A 15,247-nucleotide genomic window follows, 5' to 3' on the forward strand; every position below is an offset into this window, starting at 1 on the left:
GTTTTTGCTGACTGTATAGAGCTTCTCTATCTTTGGCTGCAAAGAATATAATCAATCTGATTTTGGTGTTGACCGTGTGGTGATGTCCATGTGTAGAGTCTTCTCTTGTGTTGTTGGAAGAGAGTGTTTGCTATGACCAGTGTGTTCTCTTGGCACAACTCTTATTAGCCTTTGTCCTGCTTCATTCAGTACTCCAAGGCCAAATTTGCCTGTTACTCCAGGTGTTTCCTAACTACCCTCTTTTGCATTCCAGTCCCCTGTAATGAAAAGGACATCTCTTTTGGGTGTTAGTTCTAAAAGGTCTTGTAGGTCTTCATAGAACCGTTCAACTTCAGCTTCTTCAGCATTCCTGGTTGGGACATAGACTTGGATTACCGTGATCTTGAATGGTTTGCCTTAGAAACGAATAGAGATCATTCTGTCATTTTTGAGATCGCGTCCAAGTACTGCATTTTGGACTCTCTTGTTGACCATGATGGCTGCTCCATTTCTTCTAAGGGTTTCCTTGCCCACAGTAGTAGTTTTAACAGTCATCTGAGTTAAATTCACCCATTCCAGTCCATCTTCGTTCACTGATTCCTGGAATGTCGACATTCACTCTTGCCATCTCCTGTTTGACCACTTCTAATTTGCTTTGATTCATGGACCAAATACTCCAGGTTCCTATGCAGTATTGCTCTTCACAGCATCAGACCTTGCTTCTATCACCAGTCACATCCACAACTGGGTGTTGTTTTTGCTTTGGCTCCCTCTCGTCATTCTTTCTGGCGTTATTTCTCCACTGATCTCCAGCAGCATATTGGGCACCTACCAACCTGGGGAGTTCAACTTTCAGTGTCCTATCTTTTTGCCTTTTCATACTGTTCTTGGGGTTCTCAAGGCAAGAATACTGAAGTGGTTTGCCGTTCCCTTCTCCAGTGGACCACATTCTGTCAGAAGTAGCTTGGTGCTGCTGCTAAGTTGCTTCAGTCATGTCCAACTCTGTGTGACCCCATAGACAGCAGTCCACCAGGCTCCCCCATTCCTGGGATTCTCCAGGCAAGAACACTGGAGTGGTTGCTATTTCCTTCTCCAATGCATGAAAGTGAAAAGTGAAAGGGAAGTCGCTCAGTTGTGTCCGACTCCTGGCGACCCCATGGACTGAAGCCTGTCTGGCTCCTCCATCCATAGGATTTTCCAGGCAAGAGTCCTGGAGTGGGTTGCCTTCTCCGCAGAAGTCGTTTAGTATTGTATAAAGCCATTAGTTCCATAAAGTAAGCATCTAGAATCTTGAAACCAATGTGTCTATATTTTCAAAATTGGTCTTTTTTTGTGGGGATGATTACAAAGCTCTCTGATCAACAGGCCTACTCTGTGAGCTTGTAAAAATTCAGATTTTTTAAAATCTGGAGATCCTGTTTTAGTACTATAATCTGATCTGGAGTTTGGGAATTCTTATGTTTGAAAAGCTCCGTGAATCTCTTTCAGGTATGGAAACCACTGCTTTATGAAATATGTTCCTTGATGGACTTCACATATTTTTCTCTTTTTGGAATACTGGACAGAGCCCAGAAATCATCCATGGAAATCTGAGGGTCAGTTAGTATTGACATAGTGTTTTAGAAATGGGGAGGGCCTCTAAGTGATCCCTTAGTAAAAAAGATCCTTTAGGAGAGCCCAAGATAAAGTAAGTCAAGTCAGAAAGTGCTCCGACAAGTCCATATACTGCTCAGGATCAGTGTATTTAAGCATTTTACTGACTCTTTGAGAGAGAACAATAGAATGAGCTTCTCGGAGAAAGGTCGTAAGTCCTTTGTTTATGCTTGTGAGTCCTTCCCATACTGGTGTGTGGAAAAGGATAAATGCTATTATTACTGCAGAAGTGCTCTTATTGAGTATCTTAAGGGAGTTAATATGGTTATGTTTCACTTCTTTTAGGTCTTAAAATACTAGAACAACAACTTAAAAAATTTACCTATAATTCAAAGGTCTTTTCATAAGCATTTTTATTTCTTTTGCCTTAATTCTTCCAAATACATATTTCTGATTTTTAAATCACTGTAAATGAATATGGCAATTAGTTAAGCACTTCGTGAATTCCTGTTGAGTGGCTATCAAAATAATAGGTGCCCATGATAGGATACTCATGAAATAAATTGTGCTGCCTCTTCAAGTAATATGCTTTCAAGTTATTAATGCTTGCTGGAACTGCCATTAACACTTATTTCAATAAGCAGTACATTGCAGTAGTGGCTGATATTGACCCCCACATACTCCCAGTATGGTAGGTAATCTAGCCACATTAATATATATCACTACTATTACTGTTGTAGTGTTGAATTGTACTGGTACAACCCTCAGTTGCCATTGCTGAAACCACTCTTCTGTTTCATACAGAGAACTCCATGGGACATTATTGCTTTTATTAGCTCTGGATCAAGATAGTGAAAGAATTGTCTGTGTTTAGAATAGATTAACCTATGTCTTTTAAGATTGCCAGTAGTTCTTGTATGATTTGCTTTTGTCAAGATACATATGTTTTTAATCTTAATCTTTAAAATTATGTATAAGTTGTAGAGAGATTTAGAGGAGAGAGCCATGTGTTACTTGCTCAGTCGTGTCCGGCTCTTTGCAACTCTGTGGTCTGTAGCCCACCAGATTATTCTGTCCATGGGATTCTCCAGGCAGGAATACTGGGATGGGTTGCCATTTCCTGCTCCGAAAGAGAGCCAGAGTATTTGGGGGAAAAACTACTTTTATATAATAAAAATAATAAAGTTGTGTCATACTTGTGTATATATGTCAAACAGATTCTGCCTTTATTCATGAGTCCTCAAAGAGTTTCAAACATTTCTTGATTTCTTAACGGCTTTAAAAGAAAAACTCAAACTCTCCAGTTAATGATGGTTTTCATTAGGGTTGTTACCTTCAGCATTTTGCATTTGCAAAGTGTTTAATATCTCAGAGTGACTATTTGGTTTTTATCTCAGTGAAGTGTTAGGAAGTAGGCGAGAGATTAGTATTATATCCATTTTACAGGTAAAGAGACTGAGGTACACAGTAGTTGTACTGTGTACAACTAAAAAACAATAGCTACTAAAATAGTTGCTACTAAGGAAAAATAGCAACCTATTTTTTTTTATTACTTAGATAAATTCGATATTAGGAACTTTCTGAGGACTTCATCTTATGGATACCTCTGGGAAGGTAACCATGTGTACCAATTTGCCAGGGACAATCACAGTTTGTGTCCATTTCCCCCTCATTCCATCTGGTTAGTTTTCCCCCTTTTATTCTCAGAAGTTTCTCAATTTGGTTTATAAATCATATAATTATTTTAATCTTTGATCATAAGTGTATATTAACTCATTCTTTCAGAGATTCTATAGGATGTTAATTTGTGTTTGAGATCTACTTAGATGAGAGTTTTGAAAATTATCTGAATTTCTTTTCTCTTTATGATGTATTAGCATAGCTGGCTGCTGTATAGAAAATGGTTATGCATCGATCATGCTTTATTCCACTAAAGAATTACCTGGTGTGAGAGGATGATAGAAAGCAACAATGATTAGTCATATATTCTGCAGCAGAGAACTACCTCCAGTCTTGTGATAATCATAAAGATGTTTCAGTTTTTAAATGTAAACTGCTTTGCCCTGAAGGTTAATGTGAAATCTTTCCATTTTAGGTTGATTTCAGATATGGTTGATTTTTTTTTTTTAAGTTTTTGTAATCTAGTCATTAGCTATATGTGTATTTAAATAAAAACTTGCCAATTGCTTAGTACTGGCTTATAAGAAAAATTCTGTATCTCCCTTTTCATTCTAGAGGCTTTACATATTCATATATTTCTGTTTAATGCTTGTCTCCCAACCTAGATTGTTATCTTCTTACAACCTCAGGCAACTGTTTTGCTTTTATTCTTTAGAAATATAGTTGATTTCTAGTGTTTCAGGTATACAGAAGTGTTCTTTTTCATATTCCATTCCATTATAGGTTAATACAAGATACGGAATATAGAGTTCCCTGTGGTATATAGTAGATCCTTGTTTATCTGTTTTATATGTAGTAGTGTGTTAGTAGTAGCGTATATCTGTTAATCCTGTATTCCGAATTTATATCTTCCCCCTTTCTCCTTTGGTAACCATAAGCTTGTATTCTTTGTCTGTGAGTCTATTTCTGTCTTGTAAATAAGTTCATTTGTATCGTTTTTTAAGATTCCACATGTAAGTGATATATAATATTTGTCTTTTGCTGACTTATTTAACTTAGTATGATCTCTGGGTCCACCTGTGTTGCTGGAAATGGCATTATTTCATTCTTTTTTATGGCTGAGTAATATTCCTGTGTGTGTGTGTGTGTGTGTGTGTGTGTGTGTGTGTGTGTGTGTACACAGCCTCTTCTTTATCCATTCATCTGTGGATGGACTTATATTCCTGTGTGTGTGTGTGTGTGTGTGTGTGTGTGTGTGTGTGTGTGTGTGTGTGTGTGTGTGTACACAGCCTCTTCTTTATCCATTCATCTGTGGATGGACTTATATTCCTGTGTGTGTGTGTGTGTGTGTGTGTGTGTGTGTGTGTGTGTGTGTGTGTGTGTGTGTACACAGCCTCTTCTTTATCCATTCATCTGTGGATGGACTTTGGGTTGCTTCCATGTCTTGGCTATTGTAAATGGTGCTACTATGAACATTGGGGTACATGTATTTTTTTGAATTAGTTTTTGCCTTTTCTGGGTATATGCCCAGGAGTGGGATTGCTGGATCATACGGTAACTCTTATTTTTAGTTTTTCAAAGACTGAAGACTCCTTACTGTTCTCCATAGCGGCCATACCAATTTACATTCCCACCAACAGTATAGGAGGATTTCCTCTTCTCAACACCCTCTCCACCATTTATTATTTGTAGACTTTTTGATAATGTGAGGTGATACCTGATTATAGTTTTGATTTGTATTTCTCTAATAATTCGCAATATTGAGCATCTTTTCGTGTGATTGTTGGCCATCTGTCTTCTCTAGAGAAATGTCTGTACAGGTCATCTGCCCAGTTTTTGATTGAGTGTTTGGTTTTTTGATATTGAGCTATGTGAGTTGTTTGTATGTTTTGGAAATGAATCTCTTTTCAGTCACATCATTTGCAAATATTTTCTCCCGTTCTGTGAGTTGTCATTTAATTGTGTTTATGGCTTGCTTTGCTGTACAATAGGTTTTAAGTTTAACTAGCTCTCATTTGTGTGTTTTTGTTTTTGTTTCCATTACTATAGGAGATGGATCCAAAAACGTTGCTGTGATTTATTTATATTTTATAGTATCTGGTCCATGTAGGTCTTTATTCCATTTTTAATTTATTTTAGCATATGATGTTAAGAGAATGTTATGATTTCTTTCTTTTACATGCAGCTGCCCTGTTTTCCCAGCACTGCTTGTTGAACAGGCTGTTTTCTCCATTGTATGTTCTTTTGTCATAGGTTAGGTGACCGGAAGTGTGGGGGGTTATTTCTGGACTTTATCCTATTCCATTGATCTATGTTTCTGTTTTTGTGCCGGTACCACACTTTTTAAAAAATTATTATAGGTCTCTAATATAATCTGAAGTCAGGGCACATGATTTCTCTAGTTCCATTCTTTTTTCTCAAGATCGTTTTGGCTGTTCGGGGTCTTTTGTGTTTCCATACAGATAAGATTTTTTTGTTCTTGTTCTGTAAACAGTGACATGAGTAATTTGATAGGTAATCTGTAGATTGCCTTGGGTAGTACAGTCATTTTAACAATGTTGATTTCTTCCAGTTAAAAGTGATAAAAGTGGGCATCTTTGCCTTGCTCCTGACGAGTGTTACCTCTTACAATTTTAATCACCTATTTTAAAAGCAAATATAGTTTAAAGAGAATAATTACTTTGGGACATTGCAGGGATCATCAGTACAATCAGTCTGGCCAACTGGTTCTTGTCTTTGAAACTTTTGGAATAGTGGTTAGATAAAGGTGTAAAATACAACCTTAAAATGAGCATTGCTTCAGGTTACGTAGTTGGCTGGACGTGGAGACTCAGTTCAGTTCAGTCGCTCTTATGTCCGACTCTTTGTGGCCCCATGAACTGCAGCAGACCAGGCTTCCCTGTCCGTTACCAACTCCCGGAACTTGCTCAACCTCATGTCCATTGAGTCATTTATGCCATCCAGCCATCTCATCCTCTGTTGCCCCCTTTTTCTCCTGCCCTCAATCTTTCCTGGCATCAGGGTCTTTTCCAGTGAGTCAGCTCTTTGCACCAGGTGGCCAAAGTATTGGAGCTTCAACTTCAGCATCAGTCCTTACAATGAGTATTCAGGGTTGATTTCCTTTAGGATTGACTGGTTTGATCTCCTTTGTCCAAGGGACTCCCCATTATTCTTCTCCAGCACCACAATTTGAAAGCGTCAATTATTGGGGGCACTCAGCCTTCTTTATGATCCAACTCTCACATCTGTATATGATTACTGGAAAAAACATAGCATTGACTGTACAAACCTTTGTTTGCAAAAGTGATGTCTCTGCTTTTTAATATACTGGCTAGGTTTGTCATAGCTTTTCTTCCAAGGAGCTAATGTCTTTTAATTTTGTGACTGCAATTACTATCCACGGTGATTTTGGAGCCCAAAAAAATAAAGTCTGTCACTGTTTCCATTGTTTCCCCATCTATTTGCCATGAAGTGATGGGACTGGGTGACATGATTTTAGTTTTTTGAAACTAAACTATTAGCATCAACGTGTGACGGTATGCAGGGGAATTTTGACCATTAACTTGCTAGTATGTGAAATGAGCTCGACTGTACAGTAGTTTGAACATTTGGCACTGCTTTCTTTGGGTTTGGAATGAAAACTGACCTTTTCCAGTCCTGTGGCCATTGCTGAGTTTTCCACATTTGCTGGCATATTGCGTGTAGTACTTTAGCAGCATCATCTTTTAGGATTTGAAATAGCTCAGCTGGAATTCAATCACTCTCACTAGCTTTGTTTATAGTAATGCTTCCTAAGGCACACTTGACTTCATACTCCAGGATGTCTGGCTCTAGGTAAGTGACTACACCTTTGTGGTTATCTGGGTCATTAATACCTTTTTTGTACAGTTCTTTTATGTATTCTTGCCTCCTCTTCTTAATCTCTTCTGTTAGGTCCTCGCTGTTTCTGTCCTTTGTTGTACCCATCTTTGTATGAAATGTTCTTTTGGTATCCAATTTTCTTGAAGAGATCTTCAGTCTTTGCCATTCTGTTGTTTTCCTCTATTTCTTTGCATTGTTCACTTAGGGCTCTTATCTTTTCTTGCTATTCTTTGGAACTCTGTATCTTTCCTTTTCTCCTTTGCCTTTCGATTCTCTTCTTTTCTCAGCTATTTGTGAAACCTCTTAGAAAACCAGTTTGCCTCTTTGCATTTCTTTTTGTTTGGGATGATTTTGGTTACCCCCTCCTGTTACGAACCTCCATCCATAGTTCTTCAGGCACTCTATCAGTTCTAATCCCTTGAATCTGTCACTTCCACTGTATAATCGTAAAGGATTTTATTTAGGTCATACCTGAATGGTCTGGTGGTTTTCCCTACTTGCTTCAATTTAAATCTTGATTTTGCAATAAGGAGTTCATGATCTAAACCATAGTTAGCTCCAGGTCTTGTTTTTGTTGACTGTATAGAGCTTCTTTGTTTTCACCTGCAAAGAATATATAATCAATCTGATTTCAGTATTGACCATCTGATGATGTCCATGTAGTTCTCTTTGGCCCAGGGCAAATTCTATATTAAATGTTTTTTCCTGATAAATATTTTGCATGTACTTTATTTACATAAATATAGTTGAGAAAACCAATAATTCCTTTCTGAAAACTACATCATTGTACAATACTAGCTATCTACTGATGTGTAACAAAATTTTGCTCCTTAAAAGAATGAACACCTCACACAGTTCTTGAGGGTCTGACACCCAGTAGAAGCCTAAGTGGGTTGTTCTGGCTCAGAATCTCATGAGTTTGTAATCAAACTGTACCCTGGCACCTCAGTCTCTGGGGCTGGAGGGTTTGCTTATCTTCTCGCTAACCTTGACAGAAGGCCTTAATTACCCATCATGTAAGCCTCTTCGGTACTGTTCTTAGCATAACTTTTCCCAGGAGTCAACGAGAGAGATCGTCATTAAGACAGAAGCTTCCGTGTCCTTTAATCTTGGGACTGACATACTTTCAGTACTGTTAGTGCTGGTAGTCTTCTATTAACAGACCAACAGCGTGGGAGGGGATTGAATAAGGGCATAAATTCCAAGAAGCAGAGATCTCTAGGGGCTGTCTTAGAGCTGGCTACCACAGTCACTAAGCACCTTTATTAAGGAAATATTTGTTCAGTGATTTCTTGTCGTTAGCATCCATCTTACATGAGCATTATCCAGTCACTTAAAATCTGAACGTGCTTTAACTTTTTATTGGTCACTGGAGTTCATCCTTATGAACAGCATGGATGCTATAATAGGGATAGGAGGGTGTGAGGAATCTCTTTGACTTTGTTCTTTAAGGCCTCTGGCTTAGCTTTCTGAGGTCTCAGGCTTGCTCTTGCACCTTTTGTTCTTCCCTTGTTTGAAACTTCCTGTGATCTGCATCTTTATGAATGCACTTTCTTGGCTTCTGGTTTTGACCAGTATCCATATATCCAGATCTTTAAGAACTGAATATCAAGTGAACCAGCATGCGTGCTCAGTCGTGGCCAACTCTTTGCGACCCCGTGGGCTGTAGCCTACTGGGCTCCTCTGTCCATGAGATTCTCCAGGCAAGGATACTGGAGTGGGTTGCCATTTCATCCTTCAGGGGATCTTCCTGACCCGGAGATCAAATCTGGTTTTTCTGCACTGCAGGCAGTTCTTTTTACTACTGATCCATCTGGGAATCAAGTGAACCAGGCATCCTGTGAAAAGTTCCTCCAGGTTTTCCCTTTGGAAAAGTAGAGTTGTTCTCATTGCTCAGCCTTTGTGAAAATATGTTGGCTTTTTGAGTTGTTTTTTCCTTTGTTTATTGTAGAGGCTTCTGGATATTTGAGGTTGCCTGGTAAGTGACCACTGGCTAAATGAGGTACCAAATGTGAATTGTTTAGTTACTTGTCTACTAGAGTAGACCATTTTGTAGGCCGTTAGCATAAAAGAAAGGTAAAAATCTCTACTGAGTAAAGTACAGAATAAGGAAGACCCTCGGTGGTGTAAAAGACTCTATTTCCTATTAGATAATAATTGATAGCAGAAGTTTACTATTTGTTAAAACGTTTATTTTATAGAAGTACCACTTTAATAAAACAACTCCTGATAATTGGAGTATTTAAGAACAATAATTTTACTGCAATATTTTCTCCCTTTCTAGAGACAAATGGAATCAAACTGGAGCTTTGTAGAAGAACTGCTGAAAAAGTCCATCAGTGTTCAGGTACACATTTAAAGTGAGATGGTTTGTGGGCTTTGCTAAATTTTTATGTTACAGATTTTATTTTTAAGGACCAAGCAAACCGTTAAGATGATTTAAATAACAAACTTGGTTTACTTATTAGAAACCTGAGATAAGAGTCAGCATTCTTTGTTAAGGCAGGGTCCTCGTACAATAGTTTTTATTTTGAAGGCTTTTATTTTAGCACTGCGTTTCCAGTTAAAGGACAAAGATAATTATCCTAGTTGCTGACTTTGACAGAATGTATTCAAAATAAGGAGCAGATGCTTCAGAATCAGCCATTCCTTGACTGTGTGATATCAAGTCTAGGAGACACGATGAGGGAGATAGTCAGTGGCATTGGAAACTCAGCTGTATCCTCGTCACAGCAGGAAGGCGACTTGCCTTGCTGGGCAATTTGTCTTACAGGCTTGAATCGTACTCTGACTGATAAGGTCCTAGTTTCTGAGCCTCATTTCATAGCTTATCATTTTTCTTTCTGCACAACTGTTAATGCAGTGCTTCATGGCCCAGAGGTCAGATTTGACCTCCTTTTAAAATAGTTTTAAGTGAGTTCTTCATCATCTCTTTAAACATATTGTATTATAGTTCTGTAAAGTTTTGTGGCATAAGTTGTTTATGTAAGATTCTAAAGGGAAATTTTAGTATTTTTTTTAGTGTGGGTAATAGACTCATTTTCTGTTAAGAAATGAGGATTGTTAAAAACCTGAAGAGGAATAAAAAATATAGTAGTACAAGACTGCCCCACATGTACACATACGTTTATTTTTTACCCATATCTTTGAAAATCATTTTAATAGCTTAAAATTTTGTTTTCCCTATTATCATTACTGTTAACTTTTTTAGGTGAAAATATAAGTACATTTAGTTATAAGATAAAACTTCTAATTATGAGCTAAGATTTCTAGATTAGAATGCCAAAGAACTGTGAATACATCAGTTGTATCTGAAGCAAAAGAGCTGTTATCTCAACCATTGTAAAAATTGTTGTTTCTTTTTTTGTATCATTTTAATTGGCTTTCTCCTGTGTTCTTTTTGAGAACATACTGATTTTAGTAGCTCCAAGTTTCAGACATGTATTTTTTTTTTTTTTACTTCAAGAATGTATGGAATCCTTAAAAAGTGGCCATTATTTACATCATCAGTGTTTTAATGGTATCTACTAAAGCTGTTGTGAAGATACATCCCTAATTCTTGTAAGGAGGTAGACTGACCATGTAGATTTACCTGGCTTAGGATATCCCAAGATGTGGGACTTTTGGTGATAAAACCAGGGAAGACCTGAGAAAACTGGGCCAAGTCAATCATCCTAGAAGCAAGGATAGAACAGCTAATCTAAGAAACTTTCTCTGAATTTAGGTCTAGCATAAAGTCAAAGAAATACCTTTCCTGTGAGAGAAGAGGTCATTGTAATGTTCAGAAAAAAGCGGTCCATTCTCTCTAGTAATCTCAATTTTGTCTTGCCTTGATTATATCAAATTAGATTTTATAAGTAGTATAGGACTACTTGGTGGAGTTCTTGAAACCAATTTTGTGGGTTCATTAGGTGGTCATAAAGAATAAATAATATATTTGGATAGAGCTCTCAGTGTGATGATCTGTTTTCCCCCATTGAGGTAAATTAAAATCTGACCGTGCTTGTATTTTTTGACCTCATTTCCAACTGTGAAAGAAAGAGTCTGTTTGCAATATTAAAAAAAAAAAAATGTTTTACATATACAGCAGTCTTCAAATAAAATTGGTAGGCATTCCTCTGTAGTTTCGATTAAGCAAATAATGTTCCAAATCTTTTTGTAGCCATAGAGAATCTTCCAGAAACAAACACTGAGACTTTGTTAGTAAAGAGAACATATATTGTTAAATTTTGCTTAAACTGAATAGTTAAGTATTTGCTCTAAAAGCATTCTTATGAGATAATCCTGTGTAATATTTGTGAATACTAACAGTAAACATTTGTTCTACTTTTACAACATCATTATTTCCATGTGAAAAGCTACATTTTTAGTTTTATGCCACTTTTTAAATAAAGCCTCATTATTTTCTGTGTTCACAACAATTTTCTTTCAAAGGTCATGAAAGGGTGTAAGAAGAAATCCTAAGCAGGCCTAATATTTTTAAAATATTTTTATTTGTCAAAGAATCCTGAGAGTTAAGGCTAAAAACAACTCAGAATATGGTTAGTTCTGAATAATGTGGGTCAATAATCTAATTGCTAATCCAGAATTACTGCGTTTCTTGGACAGAAGGATTTTGAGTGGAGTATTGAATCTAACTCTTTGTTTAGTCACTGAGTCGTGTCTGCCTCTTTGTGACCCCATGGACTGTAGCCCATCAGGCATCTCTGTCCATGGGATTTCCCAGGCAAGAATACTGGAGTGGGTTGCCTCTTCCTCCTCCAGGGGATCTTCCCAACCCAGGGATCGAACCCATGTCTCCTGCTTTGGCAGGCAGATTCTTTACCACTGAGTCACCAGCCACTAACTCTCTTTATCCAATCCTGGTAAAATCCCATCAGACTGACAGTTACTCTTGAGCTTGAACGTAAGTTTCATTCTCCAGATGGTTTCTGATAGGCAAGTTAGTTATGCATAAAAAATGAACCCCCAGTTGTTATATTGCCATTTCTATAAAATAAGCTAAAAGATGTTTCTGTTTTTAGTTCAGTAAAACAATTTGGTGCATGGAATATACTCAAATTTAATATGCCTGCATTTGATCTTTCAAAATAAAAGTTCTAGGAAGATACCTTTTTTTTTTTTTTTTTTAAATTCTTTTATTTTTATTTATTTATTTTTTTTTTTTTGAGTTTTTTTTTTTTTTTTTTAATATTATTTTATTAGTTGGAGGCCAATCACTTCACAACATTTCAGTGGTTTTTGTCATACATTGACATGAATCAGCCATATAGTTACACGTATTCCCCATCCCGGTCCCCCCTCCCACCTCCTTCTCCACCCGACTCCTCAGGGTCCTCCCAGTGCACCAGGCCCGAGCACTTGACTCATGCATCCCACCTGGGCTGGTGGTCTGTTTCACCATAGATAATATACATGCTGTTCTTTCAAAACATCCCACCCTCACGTTCTCCCCCAGAGTTCAAAAGTCTGTTCTGTACTTCTGTGTCTCTTTTTCTGTTTTGCATATAGGGTTATCGCTACCATCTATCTAAATTCCGTATATATGTGTTAGTATACTGTAATGTTCTTTATCTTTCTGGCTTATTTCACTCTGTATAAAGGGCTCCAGTTTCATCCATCTCATTAGAACTGATTCAAATAAATTCTTTTTAACGGCTGAGTAATATTCCATGGTGTATATGTACCACAGCTTCCTTATCCATTCATCTGCTGATGGGCATCTGGGTTGCTTCCATGTCCTGGCTATTATAAACAGTGCTGCGATGAACATTGGGGTGCACGTGTCTCTTTCAGATCTGGATTCCTCATTGTGTATGCCCAGAAGTGGTATTGCTGGGTCATATGGCAGTTCTATTTCCAGTTTTTTAAGAAATCTCCACACTGTTTTCCATAGTGGCTGTACTAGTTTGCATTCCCACCAACAGTGTAAGAGGGTTCCCTTTTCTCCACACCCTCTCCAGCATTTATTGCTTGTAGACTTTTGGATAGCAGCCATCCTGACTGGCGTGTAATGGTACCTCATTGTGGTTTTGATTTGCATTTCTCTGATGATGAGTGATGTTGAGCATCTTTTCATGTGTTTGTTAGCCATCTGTATGTCTTCTTTGGAGAAATGTCTGTTTAGTTCTTTGGCCCATTTTTTGATTGGGTCGTTTATTTTTCTGGAATTGAGCTTCAGGAGTTGCTTGTATATTTTTGAGATTAATCCTTTGTCTGTTTCCTCATTTGTTATTATTTTCTCCCAATCTGAGGGCTGTCTTTTCACCTTACTTATAGTTTCCTTTGTTGTGCAAAAGCTTTTAATTTTCATTAGGTCCCATTTGTTTATTTTTGCTTTTATTTCCAATATTCTGGGAGGTGGGTCATAGAAGATCTTGCTGTGATTTATGTCGGAGAGTGTTTTGCCTATGTTCTCCTCTAGGAGTTTTATAGTTTCTGGTCTTACATTTAGATCTTTAATCCATTTTGAGTTTATTTTTGTGTATGGTGTTAGGAAGTGTTTTTAAAAGGACAGAGATCAGCAGCAGACCCTGGAGTATTCTAGGATTGCTTTTTTATATGAAATAGTTTATAGTACTCATTCAGCTGAGATGAGACACCCAGAGAGCCCACAGGATCTTGTGATAAATGTAGAAATAAGAGTAGTGTGGGCTCTGGATTTGAGATAGGTAGGTTTGAATCTACATGGAAAAGAGCCCCACGGACCTTCTGGTTTATTAAAAGTCAGAGAGCGTAGATTTAGATAACGTTAATCAAAATTCTTGGTTTAGGTAGAGTTTGGCTTCAACACACAAAATTAAAATATGTCCACTTAAGGTACAATAGTGTGAATATGTTGCATTTATTTATTTATTTATTTGCATTTATCATATGATTGTCAAGATTCAATGTTTCAGCTGAAAAAATTCATTGACAGTGTCAGCCGTTGCTGTGTGAGCACTGTCCGTAGCACCAAGTGCCCATTTTCCACTTGGGACAGTCTTGTGGAGTTCCATTTTAGACAGCTGGGACACTAAGGCTTGCCCAGGCTCACTCAGCTAGCTAGTGGTGGAGCTGGAATTTGAATCTTCATATGTGTTTTTTAGTCATTCCAAAGTGAAGTCGCTCAGTCATACCCAACTCTTTGCGACCCTATGGACTGTACCCCACCAGGCTCCTTCGCCCATGGGATTTTCCAGGCAAGAGTACTGGAATGGGTTGCCATTTCCTTCTCCAGGGGATCTTCCCAACCCAGGGATCGAACCCGGGTCTCCCACATTTTAGGCAGACGCTTTACCGTCTGAGCCATGAGGGAAGTCATTCCAAACTCCCTCAAAACACTTGATCTTGTAAGATTCTTAGTAAAACTCTGCTTTTTTTTTTTTCATTATTTTAAAACTTTGTTTTAAAACTTCTTTGCCGTTATGTCTTTGATTAGTAACGTACTTTGATTTGTAAGATCTGTTTTGGTAATACTTGTGGAAAGCAACTATCTCAATTTTCCACTTTTTTAAATTTGTTTTTGTGATCTTCTCCCTCTCCAGTAAGTCTGTGATGAGAAAAATGCAAGGTAGGAAGAAATTAATATACTCAGATGTTCTCAAATATTCTTCCTCACCATATTTCAGCTGTTTTTCTATTATGACTTTGAACTAAGATGTCTGTTGGCTCCTCTACTTCTAACTGTTGTAAATTCTTATCTCTTTGACTTTCTGAACTTGAAGATAGGCAAATCGTTTAATTCAGCTGATGTGCGCCCACCCACACAATTTTTAATGGAAATTTTTAAGAAAAACTAAGGGAACATGGTTCAAAACAAAATAATGGTTGAATATACAAAACATAAGCATGTGCTTTACAACAAATACTATCTGTGATTAATTTAAAAGAGAAACTTGCTTTTCAAGTCACACTCAACTGACTTACCCTGCCAGAACTATGGAGAAAATGGTATTTTATAAGATAATTCTTTTCATTTTAATCTGTAGCCACTAGCAAGAAAAGGATGGGAAATTTATCTCCTTTCCTTAAAAAAAAAAAAAAAAGAGGAAAAATCCCCCAGGATACTGTATTTAATTTCTTCTTGATTGGTTACAGTGGAAAGAGCATGGGCTTTGGTCTCACAAACTTTGATTCAAATCTTGCTCTGGTCACTAAGAGCAATCTTGATCAAATCTGGTGTCGATCAGATGTTAATTTTTTTCCCTCATGT

At 37.4% G+C, this 15,247-nt stretch overlaps 1 protein-coding gene across 3 annotated transcripts in view; it reads left to right on the forward strand.

Annotated features, from left to right (window-relative positions):
- MMS22L (MMS22 like, DNA repair protein) overlaps positions 1 to 15,247 on the forward strand; it is a 123,493-nt gene that overhangs the window by 22,137 nt on the left and 86,109 nt on the right. For all 3 annotated transcript variants that reach the window (XM_065911348.1, XM_065911349.1, XM_065911350.1), the window contains one exon: positions 9,338 to 9,400. In XM_065911348.1, coding sequence (XP_065767420.1) covers positions 9,338 to 9,400 — 63 coding nt within the window. The remainder of the gene's footprint in view (positions 1 to 9,337; positions 9,401 to 15,247) is intronic.

The sequence above is a fragment of the Muntiacus reevesi genome, chromosome 19, assembly GCF_963930625.1.
Source record: "Muntiacus reevesi chromosome 19, mMunRee1.1, whole genome shotgun sequence".
NCBI classification, from domain to species: domain Eukaryota; kingdom Metazoa; phylum Chordata; class Mammalia; order Artiodactyla; family Cervidae; genus Muntiacus; species Muntiacus reevesi.